The sequence below is a fragment of the Suricata suricatta genome, chromosome 11 (genome assembly GCF_006229205.1).
Source record: "Suricata suricatta isolate VVHF042 chromosome 11, meerkat_22Aug2017_6uvM2_HiC, whole genome shotgun sequence".
Lineage (NCBI taxonomy): Eukaryota > Metazoa > Chordata > Mammalia > Carnivora > Herpestidae > Suricata > Suricata suricatta.
Genome location: NC_043710.1, coordinates 18,429,895 through 18,457,278, shown reverse-complemented (window position 1 = coordinate 18,457,278; position 27,384 = coordinate 18,429,895). Strand labels below are relative to the sequence as shown.

At 48.0% G+C, this 27,384-nt stretch overlaps 1 protein-coding gene across 2 annotated transcripts in view; it reads left to right on the top strand.

The window, feature by feature from the left end:
- Positions 1–27,384, top strand: part of EXT2 (exostosin glycosyltransferase 2) — a 136,071-nt gene that overhangs the window by 7,253 nt on the left and 101,434 nt on the right. For both annotated transcript variants that reach the window (XM_029956193.1, XM_029956192.1), the window contains exons 2-6: positions 7,477–8,042; positions 9,200–9,289; positions 15,161–15,277; positions 23,933–24,128; positions 25,265–25,404. In XM_029956193.1, coding sequence (XP_029812053.1) covers positions 7,507–8,042; positions 9,200–9,289; positions 15,161–15,277; positions 23,933–24,128; positions 25,265–25,404 — 1,079 coding nt within the window. In that variant the 5' untranslated portion in view covers positions 7,477–7,506. The remainder of the gene's footprint in view (positions 1–7,476; positions 8,043–9,199; positions 9,290–15,160; positions 15,278–23,932; positions 24,129–25,264; positions 25,405–27,384) is intronic.

The following is a 27,384-nucleotide window of genomic DNA, read 5'->3' as shown; positions in this document are numbered from 1 at the left end:
AAAAATTTATTTTTTATTTTTATTTTTATTTTTTATAATAGTTTATTGTCAAATTGGTTTCCATATAACACCCAGTGCTTCTCCCCACAAGTGCCCCCCACCATGACCATAACCCCCTCCGTCCCTCCCCCTCTCCTTTCAGTCCATGGTTCATCTTCAGTATTCAGTAGTCTCCCTTGATCTGTTATCCCTAGCTGCTTTCAGAATTCTCTTTTTATCTTTATATTTTGCCAGTTTCACTATGATAATTCGTGCCGAAGGTCGATTCAAATTACTTAAGGGGGTTCTTTGTGCCTCTTGAATTTGAATGTCTGTTTCTTTTTCCAGGCTTGGGAAATTCTCAGTCATAATTTGGTCTAGTATCCCTTCAGTACCTTTCTCTCTGTTTTCCTTTTCAGGAATTCCTATGATATGGATGTTGTTCCATTTGATTGCATCACTCAGGTCTCGAATTCTCCTTTCCTGCTCCTGGATCAATTTCTCTCTCTTTTTTTCAGCTTCCTCTTTTGCTATAACTGTATCTTCTAATTCACCTATTCTTCTCTCTGCCTCGTCAATCCTTGAGGTGACCGCCTCCATTTTATCATTCACCTCATAAGGCCACGTTATAGCCTTTTTAAACTCATCACACCTATTTTCAAAGTTCCTAGTCATTGTCTCAGTTGCTTCTTTGATGCTTTTTTCAACCCCAGCGATTAATTTTATGACAGGTTTTTAAAATTCTTGATCCGGTATGTTGTCTAGATCTGCCTTGAGCAGTTCTGTGGCTGTGACTTCTTCCTGGAGGTTCTTCAGGGAGAATACTTTGTTTCGTCATTTTTGCTAGTTTTCTGTCTCTTATCAGCTTTAAAAAGCTCATTGTGCACTGTGCACCTGTTAATATTGCTCTGTTAAAGGAGGCTTATTGACTGTCCAGGGCCTGTCGTTTCAGGAAATATTCTTTTCATAGTGTCTCTCAGTTTCTCTTGCTGTGCCTTTGAATATTTTATTTCCCAACTCAGCGATATATAGGACTTGCTGTCATGCACACTTTGGCTTGTTTCTTGGGGTAGCCCTAAGAAGGAAAACAGACAGACAAACACAGAGGGATCAGAAGCACACAAACGCACAGACAAATCAATCAAACAAACAAACAAATTAAAAGGGGGAAAGGAAAGAAAGAAAATGGAGAGGAAAGGGATGAAAAGAAGAAAAGAAAAAAGAAAAAAAATAAAGGGGATCAGAGACAATGAAGGACGATGGACAGTCTAAAAGTATATGACCATTTGAGGGGAGAGATAAGGGTGAGATACAGGAGAATATATCTGGATTGCAATAAAGAAAAAAAAAGAGGGAGAAAGGAGAAAGGAAAATAAGGAGTAAAAATTTAAAAAAAATTTTAAGTAAAAATGGTAATAATAAAAAATAAGTACCAAAAAAAAGAAAAAAGAAGAAAAAAAGAAAAAAAGTAGCAGCTCGTCCTTGTGGATAGGTGTGGTTTGGTGTAGTAGGTCTCGGGGGCTGCTCTCAGAGGCTCTGCCATGGTGGCTGCTGAGAGTATAATGGAGGCATGCCAAGCTCCACTGGAACTAAGCATTGTAGGCCACTCTAATGAGTCTGATCTCCTTGTGCCACAGCTGAGCCAAGTTGTATTTATTTTCCAGGCCCGCCTCGGTTCAGAGTCCTAGTCCATGCACTTTTATGCTACCACAGATGAGATGTACTTGCTTTGGTGTCTGGGTCTTAGGGAGAGGGATCAGTTTCTTTTGGCTCAGGCCAGGATTTGTGCTGCCGCTGCCTGAGGCGAGGTGTGCTGCCTGAGGTGAGGTGCTCAGCAGGAGGTGAAGTACATGCCCTCACATTCACCGTGGACTCCCACCCCCCAGCCGGGATAGCGATCGCCTAGGGGGAGGGAGCAGTTTCTCTTGGCGCTGGCTGGGAATTGCGCTGCTGTTTTCCGAGGCACTGGGCGCTGCCGGAAATGAGCTGCGAGCTCCTGCAGCCAGGCATGAGCCCTAGCCTCCACCACTGCCAACTCTCTGCCTGGATCACTTAGGGGTGGGGGCTATTTTTTTCCTGTTGGCATCCGGGATTCAGGATTCGTGCGGCCACTGCTGGAGGCGAGATGCGCTGTGGAAATGAGGTGCGTGCTCCCACTCCCACAGATGAGGTCAAAGTGAGCGCCCCTGGTGCCGCCGCTGCTGTGGCTGCCAGCTCCCCGCCGGGATGGTGCAGGGCTGGCAGCTGTTCTTTCCCTTGTGCCACCCGGGTTCGGGATTTGGGCTACCCAGTAGTTATCTATGGAGTGAGAGTTTCTCTCTCTGAGCGTGGCTAAATGTTCTTTATCTCTTCCCCAGAGACAGTACTATGAGCGTGTTCAGTTTCTCTGTCTCTTCCCTTTGTCTCTTGGGCTCTGTGCGCTTGCCCTGTGTTGGGCTGGGGCTCCTACCTCCCCTGCCCTTCTCAGGCTGGCCCATTTTCCAATCTCCCTAGTTTGCACTCACTCACTCAGGTATCTTTGAGGTTTTCTTCTTTCTTGAGTCTGTATTTTCTCCTTCTGCTCTTGCAGATGAGAGTAATGTCCTTCTCAGTTCAATAGATGGGGCAGACGAAGTTTACAGAGCTCCCTTCCTCTCCGCCATCTTGGCTCCTCCGCTGTATTTTGCTTTAGAAATCATTCTCTGCTCAGAAGCCATAGAGATCTCTGTTCTAAATATTTTATAGTTTTGCTCATAACATGTTTTTTATCTACCTTGGATAAATTTTTCTCCTCTCTGGCTGCTTTTAACATATTTCTTTGGCTTTCTTTTCAGTAGTTTTACTTTAACATATCTAGGTGGAGTTTTCTTTATATATTTTCTGCTTGGACTTGAGATCTTGAATCTATGAATTGGTATCTTTCATTATATTAGGAAAAACTTGTCAGAACAGCTGGATTCTCATATTTCTGCAGTCAGTCTTTGCAATACCATGGATCACGGGGCCTCAAAAATGAAAGTGAAAAAGTCTTATCATTATTATTATAAAAACACTTCACCCATGCATCAGGCTCTGTGCTAACAGCTAGCTAGAGCCTGGAGCCTGTCTTCAGATACTGTGTTTCCTTCCCTCTCTCTGACCCTCCCCTGCTCATGCCATGTCTCTCTCTCTCTTTCTCTCAAAAATAAATAAATAAAACATAAAAAAAAAACACCTCAGAGCCTTTGAAAGGATTCCAGGGGCCTCCTGGGGCTCTCACATACTTTGAAAACCACCTGTGTGAGGGTTTGGTATTAAGGTTATACTAGTCTCCTAATATAAGCTGGGAAAGATTTCAGTGTCTTTCTGAAGTTGGAACTAATTTGTGTAATATTGGAATAATTTCTTGAATGTGTAGTAAAACTTGGAAAATCCTCTGGACCTGGGATTTTCTCTCTCGGAAGATTTTTAAATTTTTGATTTGGTTCTTTAATGTTATACAAAATATTCAGGTTTGCTATTTCTCCTTGATTAATTATATATATATATATATTTTTTAAATGTTTATTTATTTATTTTGAGAGAGAGAGAGAGAATGAGCAGAGGAGGGACAGAGAGAGAGGGAGAGAGAGAATCCCAAGCAGGTTCTGCACTGTCAGCTCAGAGTGCTCAAGATTATGACCTGAGCAAAAATCAAAGAGTCAGACACTCAACCAAGTGAGCCACCCAGTGCCTCAAGAAATTATATATAGTTTTTTAAGGTTTTATTTCTTTTTGAAAGAGAGCACAAACAGGGGAAGTGCAGAGAGAGAAAGGGACAGAGGATCAGAAGCAGGCTCCGCGCTGACAGCACAGAGCCCGATGTGGGGCTTGAACTCATGAACTGCGAGATGATGGCCAGAGCCGAAGTCGGATGTTCAACCAACTTGAGCCACCCAGGTGCCCCCCACAAAAAATATTTTTAAGGAATTTTTCTGGTTCATCTAAGTTTTCGAATATATTGGTATATGTTCATTGATACCATATTATCTTTTAAATACAGGTAGCATTTAGAGTTATGTTTCCCTTTTCATTCTAGATATTTATTTGTGCTTTTTTTCTCTTTATCTTGATTAATCTTACCAGTAGTTTTTTTATTTAAAAATTTCAAAATGTTTTTTAATTTATTTTTGAGAGACAGAGAGAGTGTGAGCAGGGGAGGGTCAGAGAGAGAGGGAGACACAGGATCTGAAACAGGCTCCAGACTCTGAGCTAGCTGTCAGCACAGAGCCTGATGTGGGGCTCGAACCCACGAACTGCAAGATCATGACGTGAGCTGAAGCCGGAAGCTGGACACTTAACCGACTGAGCCACCTAGGTGCCCCAATCCTACCAGTATTGTATCTAATGTCAATTTTATTCATCTTTTTAAAAAAGCAAACTTTAGGTTCGTTGATCCTTTCTATTTTGTTTTCTATAGTTAGTTACTGAGTTTTTATTATTTTCTTCTATTTAGGCTTATTTTGTTGTGATAGTGCCTTTTTCATAGTCTGTAACTCGTGAGCATTTGTAAGTTCATGTGTGGATTCTATTTTTGTTCCATTAATCGCACTTTTGTTACATACGAAATCAGCATTTTCCCAATCTGTGGGTGACCCATATTGGGGTGACTGAATTGATCTAGTAGGTAAGGCCAGCATTTTTAAAAAGCAGTAGAAAAACAGAATAGAAAAAATTTAGTATTCATTACATTTTCTCTGGCTAGTACTGGGTACCAAGATGAAATATTTTCTCAAGCTTTAATTTCAAATACAAACACACACACGCTCACACCTGTGTCTGTATTGGGTCAGTATAAAATGTACTTCTTATGATAGGTTTCAGTTAAAAAGAAAAAAACCAACAAAGTGTGAAAGCCACTGTGTTAAATGTGGTCTGTTTAATTTCGGTAAAGATTTCAAACCTGTTTGCCCCACGTGAACCCCGAGGAGCCTGCCCCCCTGATGGGTTCTGTGACCTGTTGTAGACCTGCTGGTACAGAGCTCCAGCACTGGGGCCATGGACTCCATGATTCTCACCCGCTGGGTGTTCGTGAACCCCTGATTCAGGGTACAAGCACCTGGGGACCCTGGGGACATTCTGACTTGCGGCAGTGCCGCCTGCAGTGCCCGGCACACGTTCGTCCTGAGGCTTCCTGTCTTCCAGGTCCCACCGAGACACCGAGTGTGTCCAGGAAGGGGCGAGGGGGCTGGGAGGTGGTAGGGAGTAGGGGCAAGCTGGTTGTTAGAACAGCAGGAAAAGTGAAATCACTCTCAGGGTCCCATGTTCTGGAATCCGTGTTCCTGGAATCAGTGAGTATATACTGAATGGCTGATGTAAGTTCCCCAACGATGATAATTTTTGTTTCAAATATATGCGCTTTCATGCATTAGTCTGTGAAAAGCAAATCTTAGGTTCCAGCCCATGGTCTCAAGAGCTGAAATCTTTCAGGGCGCCTGGGTGGCTCAGTCGGTTAAGCCTCCGACTTCGGCTCAGGTCAGATCTCACGTTCGTGGGTTCGAGCCCCGTGTCAGGCTCTGTGCTAACAGCTAGCTCAGAACCTGGAGCCTGTTTCCGGTTCTGTGTCTCCTTCTCTCTCTGCGCCTCCCCCTCTCATGCTCTGTCTCTCTCTGTATCAAAAATTAAAAAAAAAAAAAAAAAAAGAGCTGAAATCTTTCATGACTACTTACGTTTTGCCCAAAAAGCTGAAAAGGATCACGACACTCAGGGCTTGGCAGTGCTCTGCTAGCCGGGCAGGGGGCAGGTCTGCAGCGGGGGCCACGATTGGGAAGAGCTCCGTTTAGTCCAAGTAAAAATGCTTGTTAAACTCTAAGATGATCTATGAACTTCTCAGTTGTTTCCCTTTTGAGTAATAGCTTTTCTGCAAGACCAGTGAGTAGAATTGGATTATTTCATAGGTTGGGACTGTGACACACACATGCCAAAGTCGCCTACTGCGGTGAGCTGGTGGGTCTGTGACACGCAGTGGCATCACACATGGCTCCGCCCTCCCTATGCGGTACCTAGGTACCGGATGGGGCAGGGTTGTTTGGTGAGGATCTCCTGTTGTGATCTACAGGGAAAGTCTGTCTTTTCAGTTGAGGACTAAGAATTTTCTATCAGTCAGTGATGGTTGTCAGCCGTTTCGTCTACGTGTTGCTGTGTGACAAACCAGTCCAAACTGCAGTGGCTTCAACGGTAACAACCGTGCATTTGCTCCGGACTCTGCAGTCTGTGCCGCAGTTTCCCCTGGGGCCTCCCTGCAGTGGCCGTCAGCTGGCAGCCCAGCTTGCTTTGCGGCCTGGCAGCTGGGTTCCCAGAGGAGCCGCTGCTGAGAGTCTCTTAGGGCCTGAGCTCAGAAGCCCTGGAATGTCACTTCTGCCACATTCTCTTGGCCAGAGCAAGTCACGAGGTGAGCCCTGATTCAGGGGGAAGGGACATTGATTCTGCCCTTTGATTAGAACGGTGGCACGTGTGCTCAAAGGTGTAAAGCATTGCTAGCATCAGGCTTTGGAAGTTGCTCCACCACGTTGGCCCTTCTTTCCCTCCCTCCCTGTCTCCCTGTGCTTTTCTCCCTTCCTCCCTTCCTCCCTTCCATCTGAGTGTGTTGTGTGTCACCTTCATTATGAAGGACCAAGGTGTATTTCATGTAAAGATTAATCTTTTCTTCTCTGACAACCCCTGACACTTCATTGATACTTTCCTAGTGATGTTTTTACCTTTTGCGTCTTGTTAGAGTTTTGTCTTACCGTCCCTCAGTGGAGTCTCTGTTCCCGTGAGGTGGGGCCTCTGCTTTCCTCCGGTTTCCTGCCCAGTGCGTGGTAGGTGCTCGCTCGATGGGGCTGATCGACTAAGGGAACGAAAGCAGAGCTTAGAGTAACCAGGAGTCAGCTTGTCCAGATGAAGTATCCATTTCTTTTCTTTTTTTAAATGTTTATTTATTTTTGAGAGATAGGGAGACAGAGCATGAGCAGGAGAAGGGCAGAGAGAAAAGGAGACACTGAATCTGAAGCAGGCTTCAGGCTCTGAGCTGTCAGCACAGAGCCCGAAGTGGGGCTCGAACTCACAAACCACGAGATCATGACCTGCATCAAAGTCTCCCACTTAACGGACTGAGCCACCCAGGTGCCCCAAAGCATCAGGTTCTGTTAGTGTGATCAAAAACCAGCTATCTAGCGCTTCTACTTTTGATTTTTCTTCCTTGGTCAGAGCCCCTCTTCCTGGGCCCCACACATTTACCCCGGATGCTTTTCTTGCATCCATATTTATAAGATATAGTTCTACTTTTATACTTATCAATGTGTATGTTTAGTACGTATAGTATTTGATGTGTCCTATGGCATATATTTAATGTACAAGTATATATTTGTATCTGTTTATGAGAAAGGTCAAAAATCCCTGTTTAGAGTCTCATCAGATCACTTGGGGAAAGAAATCGGTACACTAAGAGTCAGAAGTCCTTCCAAGGGTCATGTGCTACTTCCAAAGACTTCATTTTTCTCGTTTCTCCCCCGGAACTAGGAGTGTGAGGAAGAGGCTGTCTGTGCCATTATGTGCGCCTCGGTCAAGTACAACATCCGGGGTCCGGCCCTCATCCCGAGAATGAAGACCAAGCACCGAATCTACTACGTCAGCCTCTTCTCCATCGTGCTGCTGGGCCTCATCGCCACCGGCATGTTTCAGTTCTGGCCCCATTCCATCGAGTCCTCCAGCGACTGGAGCGTAGAGAAGCGCAGCGTCCGCGACGTGCCGGTGGTCCGGCTGCCCGCCGACAGCCCCGTCCCCGAGCGGGGCGACCTCAGCTGCAGGATGCACACGTGCTTCGATGTCTACCGCTGTGGCTTCAACCCCAAGAACAAGATCAAGGTGTACATCTACTCTCTGAAAAAGTACGTGGACGAGCTCGGCGTGCCGGTCAGCAACACCATCTCGCGGGAGTACAACGAACTGCTCACGGCCATCTCCGACAGCGACTACTACACCGACGACATCAGCCGGGCCTGCCTGTTCGTCCCGTCCATTGATGTCCTTAACCAGAACACGCTCCGCATTAAGGAGACCGCACAAGCCCTGGCCCAGCTCTCTAGGTAGCCAGCGCGTTCCCAGCCGGGAGCCGTCCTCTGGGCAGCTGAAGGGAAGGCGGGGGAGAGGGAGAGCCTCCAGCTGCTGCCACCTTCCTCCCGGGAGGGCACGTGTGCGAGAGACTCACTTGCAGCCCGAGGCCAGTGCCATAGGCAGCCGGCCGCTGCACCGGCGATGAGCCGCTTGCCGCCGGCGCTGGTGCTGTGGGCTCCCGGCGTCCCCGACTTCAGAATCTCAGGATGGCTCGTCCCCCCATGCCTTTCCCTTTACATTGAAGTGTCCCCCCGCTTTATCATGCACACAGTCACATTCGCTGTAAGAAGTCTGAAAATACAAGTAAGCAAGGAGAATGTAAGGTTTGTTCCCTGACGCTGCTCTGATGTTACTTTCCAGTCACTCTTTTTTATTTTAATGTTTTATTTTTTTGAGAGAGAGAGCGTGAGCAGGGCAGAGGCAGAGAGGGGGGGACAGAGGATCCGAAGCAGGCTCCATGCTGACAGGCTGACAGCAGCGAGCCTGATGTGGGGCTCGAACTCATGAACCATGAGATTATGACCTGAGCCGAAGTCAGAGGCTCAACTGACTGAGCCACCCAGGTGCCCCTTCCAGTCACTTTTGTATAAAAAAATAAATACATATGCATGTATATGTACATTTTTGTATGAAATATGTGCATATGTGAGTGCACCTATACATTTTGTCAAGGGATTACACGTTTTATATTCTTGTGCTGCCCTTTTCCACTAATTTGTTATGAATCTATTTCCAAATAAGTTCATATTCTTGTGCTATATAATTTTAAGAGTTGTCTAGCATTCCATTTTACACGTTCCGTGCTGTATTTGCACCAGCCTTTTTTATTTGATGTACTTCCTGTTGCTTTAACCAGACGGTGAACATTGAGATCGTGTTCAGGTTGTCACGATCACGGCCACTTCTGTAGCGGGCAGGCTTGAAGTGCACATCACCCCCGTTTTCTTCCGAGGGACCAGGCTGCTGTGTGATGTCCTCTTGGGGTTTCTAGCAGTTGGCTTTGCACGCCCGAGAAGCGGCCCTATTTTGGGTGGGGGGTACTTGCTACCTGCCGTCCAGCAACTGACGCTTGGTTTTGTTTCTTGGGAGCTGACATGTGAATTTCCCTGCGTGTGTGATGTTTCAATAGGTGGGATCGAGGTACAAACCACGTGCTGTTCAACATGTTGCCCGGAGGCCCCCCCGATTACAACACGGCGCTGGATGTCCCCCGAGACAGGTGCGTGTGTTTGGGGCTGGCCCTGTGTGGGTTTCTGACGGCCAAGGATGTGCGAGACCCTTTCCTTCACGTGCAGTCGCATTTCCAAGCCTAGTGGGACAGACTGTGTCATCAGAATTGTTGGCTAAAATACAAAAACTGTCCTCAGCATTTGCCTCCTCAAGACCTAGAAGTTGTGAGACCTAACCTACTTACATCTGTTGTGCAGAACCGGCCAGAACTTCCGTTGTCACACTGCATTTTAGTTTATTTATTTAAAAAAATTTTTTAAGTTTACTTATTTATTTGAGAGAGAGCAAGCGAGTGCACACAAATGGGGCAGGGAAAGAGAGAAGGAGAGACAGAATCCCAAGCAGGCTCCACACCATCAGCACAGAGCCTGATGCGGGGCCCAAACGCACGAACTGTGAGATCGTGACCTGCACGGAGATCAAGGGTCAGAGGCTTAACCGCCTGCACCACCCAGGCGCCCCTGTAGCATCGCATTAAAAAAAAAAAACTGTCTTTTCTTTCTCAGTCTGACCTATGGTGTCCTTAGCGCAGCGCCCCCACGCCCAAGGCCGGGTTCATGATTGGCTGGTATGTGCTCTGTCTGAATTTGGGAGCACTGGCCAAAAGGGGAGCCACAGCTCACTGTGGGAGGGGGTGTGGAGGTGTGAAAGTGACATGCACTGCCTGTCACCTCAGAGGACAGCGTGGGGACAGCCTGGTTGTCATTTCTCTCCGTTGCCTCAGTCAGTGGGGTTCCTCCTTCCTTCCTCCCTCGCCTCCTCGCTCCTATTTCTTTCCTTCCTTCCTTCCTAATGAAACCTCCCAGCAGCATGTGTGGTATGGGGTGGCCGGGAGTGCATGATCGTGATTCTCAGGTCACTTCCTGTATGCATCAGCCCTTTCATACTTCGCCTGAACCCCTTGGGCTGGGGGCTGCCCGGAAGGCTCGGGAATGAGGTGCCGCTTGGCTTTCCTCTCCTGGTACTTGATTCAAGGCTTTGAGGAGAACAGGAAGGTGAGGCTCAGCGTAGGGCTGCCGAACAATGCTCACAGTGCAGGACTGTTGTAAGTTTACGTAAAACTCACTTAAAAGTAATTTTATTATGGTTGATGTTTCACTCTTAAAACTGTTACTGGTGAAGGTCAGAGAGTAACCTGAGGCCTGCGGTGTTCTCAGCTTCCTGGAGTCTGACACCGGCGTCATTTATGAAAATCTGTGCTTAGTGCTACTTTTCCCTGTAGGGTCAGTGTTGTGTTTCTGTCTGGAAACACTGTTACCCCTACAGGAGACCTACCCTCCAGGACCACTCTTCCCCTTGGGTGTAGAAACCGGGTTGGTCACTAGAGGGCAGTCAGGCCCCATACATTCGTGAGAAACCAGCTGAACTAGGCAAGCGGGTTTGGCCCTCAGTCCCGGCCGGACCCACTGGGCACTGCTGTGTGGATTTGGTTGCTCTGGGAAAGTGAAATGCTTCAGGGGACAGAGAAGGGAAGAAAGAGCTGTCAGGAAGGCAGCGTCTCCACCTGCTGTTCTGGGTTTATTTTGAGAAGGACTTGTTTCCGTTGGGGAAATTTCACTTTTTGCTGATGTTTTGGCATATGTATTTGCATGGGAAAGCATTTTATTTTTATCAAGTGCATATGTGAAATGGGGTTTCATTTCTCTGCAGGAAAGTGTCAAGTGGTCAGGAAGAAGTTTAAGTTCCTGCTAGCACTTAGGTGTTGAGGATCAGGAGTTGAATCTTTTTCCCCGTGCATGTATGTTTGTAAGTGACTAGAGGCAATCCTATAGCAAGTAATGAGTCACTGCCTAGTCTTCTTTTATCTCTGCACACGGGAAATTTCATTTTGAAACCTAGGTGGTCTTCTGGTTGGAAGGGAGAGCAGATTCTTTGTTAGTTTTTCTTATTATTTGTCCTTGCTCCTGGATTCAGAGGACGGAAGAGCCCTGGGCACACGCTGGTTTGAGCAGGAGCTGTGTGTCAGGTTATTTGGAAACTAGAAAGCAGGCGGGCTGGATTAGAGTGTTTCTTAGGGTCTCCTGAAGTCTCAGGTTGTAGGTGTGATTACTTGAGAAAGATTTGATTTGGGGAAATGCAAGGACCACGACAGAAGGAAATGTCTGCTCTGGATATAATCTTTCGTGGTGCTTAAATCTGTCTTTATTTCTCTTTCAGTTTTTAAAAATACTACACATGATATACTTGATAACGTGTACTTTCTTGGTACAAGATTGTAACAACATGCAAGTGTATGTAAAGTAAAATATAAAAATATGCTTTCAAACTCTCCTCTATTTTCACTCCCTTACTGAAAGATGATTAAGTGCTATGTATTTTTCTAGACTTTTCCTATGGGTTTATACATAAACATGTATATATGTGTGTGTGTGTGTGTATCCTTTTTTTTTTTTTAAGTTTTCTTTATTTTTTGAGAGAAAGCTAGAGGGAGAGAGAGAACTCCAAGCAGGCTCCATACTATCAGCATAGAGCCTGATGTGGAGCTCAAACCTACCAACTGAACTGTGAGATCATGACCTGAGCTGAAATCAAGAGTTGGATGCTCAACTGGCTGAGCCACCCAGGTGCCCCTATATATACGCCCATGTTATGTGTGTGTGTGTGTGTGTGTGTGTGTTTATTTTGAGAGAGAGAGAGTGCATGCATGTGCATGAACAGGGGAGGGGCAGAGAGAGAGGGAGAGAGAATCCCAAGCAGGCTCCATGCTGTCAGCACAGAACCTGACATGGGGCTCAAACTCATGAGCTGTGAGATCAGGATCTGAGCTGAAATCAAAAGTCAGTGGCTTAACTGACTGTGCTGCCCAGGTGCACCCTGGGTATACACCCATTTTAATTTAAGTAGGAGCAAATTCTACCTCTTCAGTGCCTTACTTTACGAATCTTTGTTTTCTCATATATATTCTGTAATATTATTACTACCTTGGATTTTTATTATTATTTCTTTGCATGTGTCTCTCCCAGATTTCCACTTTGTGTGGGTTTTATTTAACTTGTTGCGGAAGGTTTCAAACCTCTATAAAAGAAGGGACTTGGGGCGCCTGGGTGGCTCAGGTGGTTAAGCCTCCAACTTCGGCTCAGGTCAGATCTCATGTTTGTGGATTCGAGCCCCGCATCAGGCTCTGTGCTGACAGCTAGCTCAGAGCCTGGAGCCTGCTTCCGGTTCTGTGTCTCCTTCTCTCTCTGTCCCTCCCCCTCTCATGCTCTGTCTCTCTCTGTATCAAAAATAAATAAAACATTAAAAAAAAAGGGGACTATGAGGCGCATGGGTGGCTCAGGTCATGGGATTGAGCCCTGGGTACAGCTCCATGCTGAGTGTGGAGCTTGCTTCAGATCCTCTCCCTCCCTCTCCCTCTGTCCCTCCCCCTGGCTTGTGGTGTCTCTCTCTTTCTCTCTCTCAAAAATAATAAAAATAAAAAATACATACAAGAAGAGACCAGCGCAGTGCGCCCGTGCGCCCCGTCCAGCTCCAGCTTCGCTAACTTGAGGCTGCTCTCCGTTCGTACGTGCTCCTGCCCCTGCCCCACCTGATTCTTTATATGATTATGTCTGTAAATATTTCCATTTGAATATCTGCATGATAAGAGATTTAAAAGTATATAACTATAGCACTGTTTCTGTACCTAAAGAATTAGTAGGAATCTAATATCACCAGATATCTAGCCACTGTTCAGATTTCCTTGTCGCATATATTTTTTTTACAGTTTGATTCAGTACACAAGTAAGGATGACTAATAGAATTGGTCAGTTGTGGTTGGGTTTTTTGTTTTTGTTGGGTTTTTTTGGCGAAATTTGAGGCTTTCTGTTTGAGGAATTTGCAGGCCTGATTACATGCAAAGGTTGACCTTGCAGATGAACTGTGTTTAGGCCCTGTGGACACTCAGATAGGAGAAGAGCTGGGGGGACATCTGAGGCCTGACCGGAGCAGGGCGGTGGAGTGCATGAGACCGTGCGGGGAGGGGGGGCTCGGTGACAGAGGAGCTGTCCTTGCCTCAGGAAGGCCTGCCATGTGCTAAAAATGCTGGAGGACACTTGCAGTGACATAACCCTTGGCCGAGCATGAGCCTAATCATCTGATTAATACTTTTTTAGCTGCAAGTTTTCTCTTCCCTCTCTGCCAGGGCAGCTTTGGAACTGATCTCTGATTTTAGGGATACAGAATGGGAAAACAGAATGTGCTTTTCAGAAATGCACTTTTCACTCAATGTGAAACACATGTTCTGTAAAGCAAGGGAAGCTTACTGTACTGTGTCCATTAAAATATCATGGAGCCCTTGGCAGAAGATGATACAGGGACCTGAAGTCTTATCGGCAGCGGGTCTGGTGTGAGGTTGGTTTGACTAATTGCAGTCCTGGTGCTTGCTGAGGTCACGAGTGGAGATCCTGGGTGTATGACGTGTGACATAAGCCACGCTTCGGATGGCATGCTTTCCTCCTAGCAGTGCATAACCCCCCAGCCCCCACTCTCCTGGAACAGAATAACAGTTGGGGCCCCAGGGACAGAACTGTAGTGAAAGTTGGTGTGATACACACCTACTTCCTTCCTTGCCGCATACACAGCCCCCTCCTCCGGGGTCGTGGGTGTAATTACCTGATCACCCACCACCCTGGCTTCCCTGGGCCGCCTGGTGCCTCTCTGTTGGATCCGCATTTGTTTCTCTGGACGTAGGTCACGGGGCCCCATATGGCCCGTTGCCGTCACGGAACCAGCCCAAATTCACGTTGGATGGATTCATTGCCGAATGCTAATCAGGGGAAATTAGACCATATGCTGGTAGTAAGGATCGTCATTAAGTTTTACAGAGCAGGCTGGCAGCTGGAGGGGTTTGGAGCCTGCACATTACCTCACTAACCAGTTCTTGGTTTCATAAAGCTTAAACAAACAGCGTGGGATTTCCAGGGGTGGTTGGAAAATCTTTGAACTTAAACTGGTCATGTTAGAAGGGAATGCAGGTTGTCATCAGGGCAGAGAAAGGATTGGGAGCAATCAATATTGCAAAAAATGTGGTTTCTCGGTTCAGACGTTTTGGCTCAGACCGTGCAGTGCGTGGAACTGGCAAAACTCGGCCCCTGTAAGTGGTTTTGATGGGTTTGGGGCCCCAGGGACAGAATAACAGTAAAAGTTGGTGTGATAAACACCTGCTTCCTTTCTCCGATGAAGTGTCACTGTACTACTTGCTGGGTCCAATTAAAGCGGTGTGTTCACAGCTTCCTAATTAAGAAGAATAAAAGCGAAGCACACACAAACTGCGAGAGAAGCAGTAAGGGTCGTCCTGGATGCTTGCTTCCTAAATGGGGACTGAGTAGCTGGAATGGACGGGGAGGGCCGGGGGAGGCTGCGGGAGCCACACGCAGCTCAGACAACACGGAGAGCCCTGCCTGGGGCGGCAGTGGCACGGGGGCTGGGGCCATGCGGCGCGGGACCAGACACTTGGCCGTCACTGCTGCTCTCTGTGCCCGCTGGGCCAGGGTGGGTAAGTGACTTCCCACGCAGACCTGTTGTGTGTCCCTGCAGTTGTGAATGTCGTGAGCGACTCTGGGGAGAGATGAGTGGGATCTGAATAGGGCAGCAGAGGGGCTGTTCATAGCAGAGCATGTCCTCTGGGCCGTGATGTTTTTTATAAAATGGAAAATAAAGAAAGGCCACCTAGGACCCCAGAAGAAGGCTGATAACACAGGGATAGAACACAGCTGCTTGCAGGAGATGTGAGTGTAAAATGCGTTGCACTGTGTCTTTATAGAAAAGTGAGTCCGTAAACAAGTGTTTGTTGATATAATTAAGACTCAGTTCTCCTTTCCACAGAGCTTAGCAGAATGAAGACCTTCCTTTCTCATTGTCTGACAAAATCCTTTCCTTTCAGGGCTCTGTTGGCTGGTGGTGGCTTTTCTACATGGACTTACCGCCAGGGCTATGATGTCAGCATTCCCGTCTACAGCCCGCTGTCGGCCGAGGTGGACCTTCCGGAGAAAGGGCCAGGGTAAGGGGCATTCAGCTCAGCCCGGTGTGCTGGGGGATGCAGACAAGGTCAGCCTGGTGGGGGTCCCAGCAATGGAAGCCTCGAACGCACGCCAGGGTCTTGGACCCTCCAGCTTCCCCACCCCGCCCAGTCCTGTGTATCCTCCACTTTTCTCTAGCTCTCTAGTACCATCTACCCAGCTTTCCAATCTGGAGTCTCTGTGATGTCCTTGACTCCTTCCTCTCCCTTACCTCCTATACCAGAAGAGTAAGCCCTGTTGATTCCCCTCCTAAATGTGTCTTTGCTCCGCCCTGTTTGTCCATCTGCTCGGCTCCCGCCCCGCACCAGGTCACTGTCATCTCTCCCATGGATTGCGGAAATGGACCCGTTTGCTTTCCCTGCCTCTAGTCTTGCTGCCCCTACAGCCTGATTGCTGATGTCCCATTTCCCTTTGGATAAAGCCCAGACCCCTTAAAAAAATCTTCCAAGACCACTCTTTCATCTCTAGATTCCCTCCCCCCCTACTTAATTCTTTTCTTAGGATGAGCTTTGCTCTCTCAGTCTGGGCTGCAAATATCCTTTACTGTCTGGAAGGCTTTTTCCTTATTTTCATCAGACTGGTGACCTGCTTGTCCTCTGGGTTGTCACTCGAGTGCCTCTCCCTGTACGGGCACTTTCGTAGGCCCTGGAGCGGCTCTTCTGCCGGACGCTTCAGGAGCGGCAGGACACCACGCGCGGGGCCGGGTCATCACGGCTTGCTCACAGCCTCCCTGCTTGCAATTTAGGATTTTGCAAGTGCAGTGAAGCTGGTGCCAGATGTTTTTTTTTTTTTTTTAATTTTTTTAAATGTCTTTATTTTATTTTGAGAGAGAGACAGACAGTGAGCAGAGGAGGGGCAGAGAGAGAGGGAGACATAGAACCTGAAGCAGGCTCCAGGCTCTGAGCTGTCAGCACAGAGCCCCATGTAGGGCTCGAACTCACGGACTGTGAGATCATGACCTGAGCCGAAGTTGGATGCTTAACCGACTGAGCCACCCAGGTGCCCCCGGATCTATTTTTTAACAGCCAAGTTCTCCGTGCCTGGTACATGATTGGCTCATGTTGTTGACCTGTGAGTGAGTAATGGAAAGAGCTGACAGCATGGATGTGCAGGACAGTGTGCCTAGGCTTTTTTGAGGTAGTGTATTAAAAATTGTGCAAGTTCATAGTGAGAATCTCAATAAGCTTTAAACAAATATGATAATAATAGTGTTTTCGTGTGCCAAGTGCTCAGGTGTGAAAGGGACACACTTGTGTATCGTCACACCAGAAATCTCGCACAGGGGAAGACTTAAAAACCCCACACCTAGCATGTGGTCACAGAAACGAGTCTCCAGGAAATTGTTTGCAAACCATCTCAGACTTGACTGCAGAAGCCTTTATGGATTCCCCTGTGTCTGTGTGTCCTGCTGTGTGGCCTGGTGATCAAACTGTGGAACTTTCTTTAGACATAGCAAATTTTGCTATTCAGACGAGATTGAAACAGTTTTCTATTTTTAGGCAAGTGCGAAGAAAGATTAAATAGTTCATGAACTTATTGCCTAGATAAGCTTTCTGGATTTTTCTCTGTTAGTGACTCCCAGAGTTGACTTTTTGTTTTGTTATTTTGTGATTTTGTTGTTGTTGTTGAGATATAACTCAATTACCGTAAAGTTCACTCTTCTAGAGAGTATACTTCAGTGGGTTTATTTTTAAATGAGATGTAGTGGGCACAGAACAGTGTGTACGTTTAAGGTGCCTACCTGCACTCTTCGGTGGCTTTAGTGTCCTCGCAGATTTGTACCGCTGTCATCACCACTGTCCATTTCAGAACATTTCATCACCCCCCAAACAGACCTCATACCTGTCAGTAGTCACCTTCTGTCCCTGCCCTCAGCCTTCACACCGCTGCTCCCAGCATCAACCACTCAGCTGCATTTCCTTCTCTGTGGATTTGCCCGTTCTGGACGTTTCCTAAAAATAGAGTCATATAAATGTGTGGCTTTTGTGTCTCTCTGCACGTAGCATCGTGTTTTCAGGTTGTAGCCATTTTGTAGCATGGAATCAGCACTTTGTTTCTTATTTTTTGGCTGAATACTATTTCATCATATGGATATGCCTCATTTTGTTTATCCTTTTATAAGCTCATGGACATTTGGGTTATTTCCACTTTTTAGGTATTCTTAATAATGCTGCCATCAACATGTGTAGATGAGGTGGGTTTTTTAAAATTTTTATTTATTTTTGAGAGAGAGAGAAAGAGTGTAAGTGGCGGAGGGGCAGAAGGGGAAACACAGAATCTGAAGCAGGCTCCAGGCTCTGCACTGTCAGCACAGAGCCCGATGTGGGGTTCGAACCCACGAACTGTGAGATCATGACCTGAGCCAAAGTTGGACGCTCAACCAACTGAACCACCCAGGTGCCCTGAACATTGAAAAGCTCTTAGCAGTACTTATCATTAAATATGAGCAAAAATATGCCTATACTAATTTTGGATCATCATCAAGATGAAAATACAAAATCTTAGAGAGGATTTGTAGACTGGAGAGACGTATGTAGTTGGTGCTGTGTTTTGAGACAAGATTTCTGTGATTAGAAGGTGTGACCTGTGTCAGCCCAGCTGGCACTTGTTGGGGTGGCACAGGTTTTGTCATGTACCTAGGATCCTAATTTGACTTGTTTATGTAGCACTAGATATAATAGATATTAGCATAATATAAATATATTATGATGGATATTATAATCTGAAACTATAATAGTGGAGAAAAGTCTGCTGAACTTAGAAAAAAGATTCGACTTCTGCTTCTGTGAACATTTAAATTTAAATCAGCTGTGTGATTTTTGAAAGTTGATTTTTAACCCTTTGCTTTTTTCCCCTCCTCTGAAGTTGTTCTGGAAACTGTTTGATTCAGTTGAGTTCTCGTCAAACCTTTATTGAAGGTCTGTCGGGACCAAGCGTGGCCGGATGGGTGGCTCTCACCACGCGAGGGGGTTGATTTTGTCTCCCCGGGGATATTTGGCAATCTGTGGAGCCTTTTTGATCGTTGTGACTGAGGAGTGTGTGTGTCAGGGGTCCCAAGGCCACCTCCAATTTCGATGCTTTGCCGGGAGCTCAGGACCCAGCACATGGTCATACTCGGGGCTGTGACTGTAGCCGAGGGAGCACAGGCAGCAAAGGGAGAAGGTGCATGGAGTGAGGCCCAAGGAAGCCAGGCGCAGGTGTCAAAGGTCCTCTCCCATTGGCATCACACTGTCACACAGGATGGACAAGGGGTGACAACAGCAGGCGTGAAATGTCACTTAGCAGGGACTCATTAGAGACTCTCCATGCCCCCAGTTTTCACTGGGAGCTAATCACATGCAGTCTCTGCTTGACATGTGCCCCCGTTTCAGATTTCCAGAAGGAAAGCAGGTGTTCAACATAAGCCATGTTGTTTGTACGGTTTGGGCCAGTAAGCCACTCCCTTCGGTTCTGGGGAGGGTGAGAACTCTCCCAAAGTCAGAGTTCCCGAATGCCAGCCTTTCAAAGAAGAGCACTCGGACCCTCTGTGTGGACTCTGTTCTGCATGGGGTGCTCCTGGCATCCAGTGGGGGGAGGCTGGGGGTGCCACTAGGCCTCTGCAGCGCACTCCATGCAGCAGAGACTTCCGGGCCCAGACGGCAGCGGTCTGCGGTGGAGAAGTCTGGGCAAGGCCAAGATGAGCGGCTGGGGACGGGCTCTGTCCCCTCAGCGTGGCTACCTCCGGGCCTCTCTTTCTTAAGACTGCTCAAACTCCGCTCTCTTAATTCTCTACTCTCTCTGGTGTGTGACCCAGCTCTCTCACAGTGGTTTAGGGCTCTTCCTTCTGTTCAGATTTGACCTATAGGGGTAAAACCTACCGAAAAGGAAAGGTTTAGTAAAAACAAAGAACAAACCAACTCTGATGAGTAAAGTTATTTTCAGGCCATTAGTTTCAGAGATTTGAGCTGCTGGTGGTGGTTATTTTCTCAGTAACTCCATCTCTCTAGTTTTTACACATTTCAAGACTGAAATTGAGATCTTTAACTAGACCACTTAAGATGGCAGCCTTTGAACTTCAGCACTGAGTAGGTAGGTGGAGGCTGAGTAGATGTTCACCGAGGGGTGGAAAGCTAAGGGCTGTGGGGTCCGGGCCTCCCCCTGCTGGCCAGTTGGTGGATTTCTGCAACTCAGCTGGACACACCCCTCCCTTCCCTCCAGCCTGTAGTCCCCTTATCTCTGAAAGGAAAAAAGAGAAGAAGAAACAAAGGGCAAAAACAGGCTCCAGAGTCATCAGCCTTTCCAGGGACCTGGGAGGAGGCAGGGTGGGTGACCTCACGGTCCTGCTTCGGATTTGTTGCTTTTTGTGAGAGTTGGTTTTTAAGGGAATTCCCACATCTCTTGAGGGCTGCTTGGAGTAGTGAGAGCTTTGTTTTTATTTTTGTTTTAAATCTCTCTCAATATTGTTTCAATGGGAAGCTGAGGATTGCTGCTATTGATAGCTTCTTCTCACAGCTGTGCTGGTCTCAGCTGGAATTCTTGTCATTTTCTCTCTAAAAGGAACTAAATTAGGAGTTTACAACTGTTACTATTGAGGGAGACTTCAAGTTCTCAGCATGATTTTACTTAAACTTAGATTTCAGCACTGCTGGGAGGAAACATGAAAGTCATAGCTAGTAATTCTAGTCCTTAAAAGAAAAACAAATCCACCTTACCATTTTGTTTGCTTAAAACTAAAATCAGCGCACACTCCATCGGCCATCTGTCGGGTCAGGGAGAGCCAGCCAGCAAGCAGACGGAACATTTTTAGAGTCTGTGCACATCTGCACGTTTATGTTGAAAACGCAGTAATGGTAGAGTAGGGATCCAGTGATGCTGGCGACCGAATGTCTAAAATAGAACTTCGTTTCTCAACAGTGAAATCTCAACCAGTGTCCTCTGCTCAGGGGCTTCTTTGAACCCCACACGCGTTACGTGGGTGCGTTGTCTCTGTGTGATCCACATGCACTTGTGTGAGAATCTCCAGTTCCCCCCAGCACTGGCACGAGAGTTCTCGTTTCCTCTTTCTGCATGTTTGTAACTCCGTTCTCTGCCAGTGAGAAATCTGGCTCCCATTATCCTCAGTGTCTTCACTTATCTGACCAACCCTCTCCCGTGTGTCACCAGAGTTCTGTGCCGCCACTGCCTCCGTCACCGCACAGGTGCTCTCCTCAGCCCTGCTCAGACTCTGACTCCCCTGTACTGGGCTCTTGCCGCTGCCTCCTTCCCACCCTCCCCAGTGGATCCCCTCCTCAGCCTTCGGGGTCCAGCACCTCACACTGGGATGAGAGCACCGTGACTGTCACCCTCCCTACAGCACGGCACCCTTGCCAGCCTGCCCAGGCTCTAACACTGTCCTGGGATTCCCACACGCCCCGCTAACCTGGCTGTGCGGCAGCATCCCACTGGGTTGTCATGGCTACCTTCTCCCCTGCCCCCAGGGCAGAAACCTCGGGTACCCTTGCAGGGCCCTCAGGCTCTGCACTGAGTCACCTCCCAGCTCTTCCCTAAGTAGAAGCCTTCACCCCAGAAAGGCCCCAACACTCCGTGGGGGCCATTTCTGCCCCCACCCACGCCCTGCAGAGATAGAAACCTTCTTTTCCCTCTAGGACTCCCAGCACTCTGTGCGCGTCTGCACGGACACCCTTCTGGGTGCCAGTGCGTCTCTTCCTAGTCTCGATGGCATAGGGCATGCTGGTTTTGTGCCAGCAGCTCTACTTCAATACAAAGTCTCTAGAAACATCCAGCAAGTTTCAGTGCCTGGTAAGATCCATCGTAGAGTCAGCGTCTTAGGAATTGGAAAGACCTTTAAGAGCCAGTTAGCCCTAACTTGACTGCATGGCTGGTTTCACTATAATTTGATAATGAAAATGTTTCCAATTTGGAATAAAAAAAAAAACAGTCCCTTTAATTTTTAGATAGCCTTAATTGTTACGATAGTTTTAAACCCTGCTTGTCTTGTGATTTCTGCCTATAAATCTTTCTCTTGTTTAAATAGACAAGTCCGATTACAGAAACAATGTCAAAGTAGATGGTATTCACTTCAGAATGATCTGTGAATGCTCTGCTATGTGACCTTTTCATCACAGTGTCATCCCTCTGAAAATTAATGCTTTTTAAAAAAAGTTTATTTATTTTGAGAAAGAGAGGGAGGCAAGAGCAGAGGAGAGGCTGAGCGAGAGCGAGAGAGAGACAATCCCAAGCAGGCTATGCACTGTCAGTGAGGAGCCTGACGTGGGGCTCAAACTCACAGCTGTGAGTTCATGATATGAGCTGAAATCAGGAGTTGGATGTTTAATGGCCTGAGTCTGCCAGGTGCCCCTGAAAATTAATGCTTTTACAGAAGAAAAATTACTGAGGCTCAGGGCTGAAAGTAGAACCCAAGAATCTGTTTCAGTGTCTAGAAGGAATATTTTTAGCTATAAATATCCAGCATATTGTTCAATAAATCATAACTTAGGGGGAAGTTGCCCGGCATGAGAGGACCGACCTGTGCAGCTGATCCAAACGGACTTCTGCGTGATTGCTAGTCCATGTCTTTCTTACCTCCACTTACTTGTACCCTGGTGTCTGGGTCAGAACTACCATTGGGGGCAGGGAGAATTTGTGTATTTGTGCTGTTCGGTACCCACTAGTCACATGTGGCCATTGACAGTTTGAAATGTGACTGGTGTGACTGAGGAACTAAATGTTATCTTTAATTAAGTGGCCTTGGGACATCTGGGTGGATCAGTTGGTTAAGCAGCTCACTTTGGCTCAGGTCATCATCTCACTGTTTGTGAGTTCGAGCCCCATATCTGGCTCTGTGCTGACAGCTCCAAGCCTGGAGCCTGCTTCAGATTCTGTGCCTCCCTCTCTTTCTCTCTGGCCTTCCCCTGCTTGCGCTCTGTGTGCACATCTCTCTCTGAAAAATAAATAAACATTAAAAAAAATTTTTTTTAATGGCCTCATGTGGCTAATTGCTATTAGACAGTGAGGTTTTAGGAAATCCCTTTCTTTGCTAACTTTAGCATGGGAAGTACCTTTTGCTTTTAGTTTAGCTGCTTAAAGAAATTACCAAAAGGGGAGTGTGGTGGCTCAATCAGTTGAGTATCTGACTTCGGCTCAGGTCATGATCTCATGGTTCACGAGTTCAAGCCCCATATGGAGTTCTGTGCTGACAGCTCAGAGCCTGTAACCTGCTTTGGATTCTATGTCTCCCTCTCTCTCTGCCCCTCCCCCACTTGCACTTTGCCTCTCTCAAATAAAGAAACAAAAATAAATGTTAAACAAATTACCAAAAGAAATGGTTCTGAGGATTTAAAAGCAATCTGGCCATGGTATGCGTGGCTCTGTTTTCTGGGTTTATTTAGCTGATCTGGTGGTGAGCGTTCTCCTTCTCCACTCATTACTCTATGTGTTCGGGACCTGAAGCTCAGTGCTGGGTAGAACATGGTGGTTTTCTTGGTGAGAGGATGGTTGTTCTTAGTGGGGTAGGTGTTCTCTAGCTAGAACCTCTATGTAAGTCTGGGAAACTAAAAAGCAAAAAAACAATTACCTTTCCTTTCTCCCAAAGCAAGAAAAAAAAAAAGAGAGAGAGAGAGAGAGAGACAGAGATGAGGTCACAGAGTGTAGGTTGTGGTCCTTTCTTACATGCAGACTCATATCAGCTTGCCTGGTGGCATCACCTGTGAGATGCACCGACCCCTGGGACTTCCCCTGGTGTAGACCATTGCGGGTAGATTCATGTGAGGGCCGCCTCTAGGCTTGATGGGGCCCCCACTTCTTCCTGGAACCTGCTTTATCGTATTTACATCTTTGATGGTGATCACTAGTGGTCCCTCAGCCTGTGTGCTGTTTATCCTCCGGACCCTCTCTGGCCCGTGGGAATCTTGCCTTCTAGGAGAGAGTTCCCTACCATCTGGCCTTGCCTGAATCTCCCCCCTTTGCTTCGGGCTCATGGACTTTGCATCTCTCAAGTTTTCGTCTCTTGTGGAGATGTAAATGGTACTAGACCCATGGAGATCCTTTCTTTCCTCCATTTTCTTTTAGACGTCTTTGCTCTCCGGATGTTAAGACTGGTTGCATACTTTGGTGAAGATATTTTTTCCACTTGTTCTCAACTACCAATTCCATCTTCCTGTGTCCAGGTGGCTGAGGGTGGGGGCTGTCTTCCCTGCAGCGTCTCTGTACCCGGAAGTAATCCTTGACCTCTTCCGGTTTCACAGCCACTGCTGCCCATTGTTTGCCTCCCTTCCCATTTGAAGGATGCCGGCAGCTCTTGGCGCTTTCTCAGGTCAGAGACCTCAGATATAGCTAATGATAGTATGTTGATGCTTCTTCCGAATAGTCAACCAGTCAGTTTCTCTCTTTCCCACATGCACACACACGTGTTTATGGTGTGCTCTCCAAGCTTGGCATATTATAAGCATTTCCTCAAAACACAAAGAAGTTATCCCAAATAAAATCTTTAATGATTGCATAATATTTCAGCGCATGAATGAGGCCTCCCTTACATTCTTACCGGGTTTGCTACAGTGTATACTCAAGGGGTGTGGACACTGGTGACGACACACTGGGTTCACTTCACTTTGAGCAGCACGCCGGCGGCAGCGTTGGTCACCCTCTCTTCTCTGTCGCAGCCCCCGGCGGTACTTTCTCCTGTCCTCTCAGATGGCCATCCACCCCGAGTACCGAGAGGACCTGGAGGCCCTCCAGGCCCGACATGGCGAGTCGGTGTTAGTCCTGGACAAGTGCTCCAATCTCTCGGAGGGCGTCCGCTCCGTCCGCACACGCTGCCACAAGCACCAGGTCTTCGATTACCCCCAGGTGCTGCAGGTGAGTGGCCGTCGTCCCCTCCCGAGCCTCGGCAGGAACGTGCACCCCAGCGCAGGAGGCTGGGTTCCACACACGGCTGGGAGAATTACCCAAGGGGAGAAGAAAACGTAGGCCGCTCCTTACCAGACACGCAGGCCCGCAGGTGCGTCCGTGCCTGCCATGTTGTGCCACACAGCCGCTTGGCCTGTGCGTGTCCCTCCTCCTTTCCGGTATTCATCATACTTGAGAATCACAGATCTGACAGATTTACAGAGAAGCCACATGGGCAAAGCGGGCACGTGTATTTTACGTGTACACTTGTATTCATAAGCCCGTAAGTCCAGGGAAATTTCCTTCTTTAAGGAGGCTACTTGTATCCCTGACATGCTGGCCCACAAGGTCACACAGTCAGCTTTTGCTGGGAGTGGGAGGTTTTCATTTTTTGTGACTGTCTTGTCCGTTGGTGTTTTGCCACCCTTGGCATGTCCCACTGGTAGTATGGTCCTTTCCTTAAGTCATGGGCCTGGCGGGACTTCCTTACCCATGGGCCGAGTGGTCCTTCGGGGGATGTTTTAAGTATAAGTAGGATGCCTGACATTCCAAGGGCAGGGGGCTGGGAAAGGAGAAAGTGAGTTTTGTTCACTGAGTATTTAAAATAGTTCAAGGAGAAACAGCAAGGAGCTGGTGTGACTTTTTTTTTTTCCTTAAATCTCCGCAGAGACCTGGCCCATGCTGAGATTGCTAAAATGCTTTCTCTCAGAGAGCACTGCATGTCCTGTGGAATGTCTGACTGATAGCAGTGGATATGCGAGTGGGAGTATTTCTAGTAACTGTGGTCTCGGCAGGAGACATGGCTGTCAGCCCGCATGTCCACGCCGGGGCGCCGCCTCCTCCGGGCAGCGTGCTGTCCACCGGCCCCTCTGGGTGCCAGGACACGTTCTCTTCTTCGGACACTTAGCCGACTGAGCCAACCAGGCGATCCCCGGTGCATCTTTTCAGCTTCCACTGGGGTTGACTCTTACCTTTTGGCATTTTCTGTCAGGAGGTCTCAGTGTTGCTTGGCTTTAGCTCTTGGGAGAGCGTCATCTGCCCCGATCAGAATAAGCAGATGGGCGAAACTGGTGTGTAATCCTCTACCTCTGCTTGTGTTCCCGCAGGAGGCCACTTTCTGTGTGGTCCTTCGAGGTGCTCGGCTGGGCCAGGCGGTCCTGAGTGACGTTTTACATGCCGGCTGTGTCCCAGTTGTCATCGCAGACTCTTACGTTTTGCCCTTCTCTGAAGTTCTTGACTGGAAGAGGTGAGTGTTTCCTTCTGGTAAACTTAACGCCGGTGGCTCTGGTATGGGTCTGGAGAGCCCCCTGAGTAACTGCAACGCACACCTAGTTTGAGAACTACTCCCTGAGTTGTGCTTTGCTGTATTTTCCATCCAGTGAGTTCGTCTGTCAGCCTAGAGCAGGGCTTCGCAAACTGAGGCCGTGTGGTCAAATATGGGAAGCTGCCAGGTTTTGTAAATAAAGTTTTATTGAAACACAGCCAAACCCACTCATTTACATATGATCTACTGGTTGTTTTTGTGCTAAGGTGACAGAGCTGAGTAGTTGCAACAGAGATTATACGGCCCACAAAGCGTAAAATATTTACTTATCTAGCTTCTTATCAAAGACGTTTAGCAACCTTGGGCCAGAGCACTGGTTCTCCATTATAACTGCAGTGCATACTCACCTGAGGGCTTTAACAGATGCCTGCGCCTCACGCTCGCCACGCTGTACTTGGAGCTGTACTTGGAAGCTCCGCGGGTGAGGTTTGTAGCCACAGTTGTGACCCACCGCACAATGTTACTAGCTGGAGATGGAGTGTCTCCACATGGGCGGGAACTTAGAAGCATTCCCAGTGAACCGACGACGAGGGCAGGTTCCGCTTGGCTGTGGCTGCCACTGCAACCAGTAGATCATATGTAAATGAGTCTCGTGCCCTTTCATTTCCCTAGGACTTTGGAGGTTAAAGAGGATTGAAAACTAGCTCCCCTTGTGTTTACCTCTCAGGCCTGACTGCCTCAGATACTTAATTGCTTTCCCCTCTCCCGACTGTTTTGATATTTCTATTTGTGCCTGACCACTTAGCTAGGTATTCAAACAGCGTAAGTAGCATTCATTCATGTGTACCTTCATTCATCCTGTACGTCCCGGAGAGTCTCCTGTGAATAACGCAGTCTCTGCACTTAAGGAGGCTGGGATCTCGTGGGGCGGACAGACCGAGAATTCTCACGGCATGTGATGTGTGCAGGGGCAGAGGCCTGCGCCGGGGGCGGTGGAAGCCCAGCACAGAGCGGGAGCCCCGTCGGCCTGAAAGGGGACACTGTTCCTTGTGTCTCAGAGAAGTGCTGAGCCACGTCCCGGCCTCATGCATCCGTGGACTCAGGGCCTTTTGTCTGCCCGGGGCTGTGTTAGGTGTGGGGATACAAGAGTGAGCAAAGTCAGAGCTGGCCCCCTGGAAGGTCCTAGCCTAGTGGTGGAAGGCAGACCGGTACACCAGCAGTGGCCAGCTGCTGTGAGCGGCCGCCACCCAGGTTGGGTGGGATGCTAGGAGAGGGAGAGGCGGCGGCACACGCCATTGTGGGCAGCGCAGTTGGTAAGGGCTCCGTGGAGGCAGTGACCCTGATCTCACGGGAAGGATCCTCCTATGAGAATCTGGACTGGCTTGGGGACTTGTAATTAGGGGTAAGTGGCGGAAGGGCTCTGCATCTGGAGCCAGAAGGCCTGGGTTCACATAACCACCACTGGCTAACTCTGTGGTCTTGCCAAATCATTTTCTTAAAATTTTTGAGCTCACTTTTCCCGTCTGTATATTCACGGACTGGCTTAGCCGGTACTGACTAAGTGCCAGCTGTGTGTGCAGACATGGTAGCAGGTGCTCACAGCACTGGGGCATGGAGCCGGGCGTGGGTGCGTCCTAACGGACGGGTCTCGCTGGGGAGGGGGTTTCGGATTTTACTCAGTTCATCTGTACAGCTGCAGTGGCCAGCTCTGCCAAACGCCATGTCGGGCGGGCCATTTCGTGCCGCCCCCTCGCCCACGCATCTCAGGCGAGTCCTCCCGGCTCCATCCACGCCACTTGTGCCAGCTCTTCCACCGTTGTTGGCGATGGTCTCCAGCTGTTCTGCTCTCTGTGGTTTCTTCTAGTGCTTCGGGCACAAGGACCCCGCTGGAACTTAATCAGATGGTGCCAGCTCTTCCTAGACCCTCTTTCTAACGGCTTTCCCTCTCAGTAGAAGCCGAGC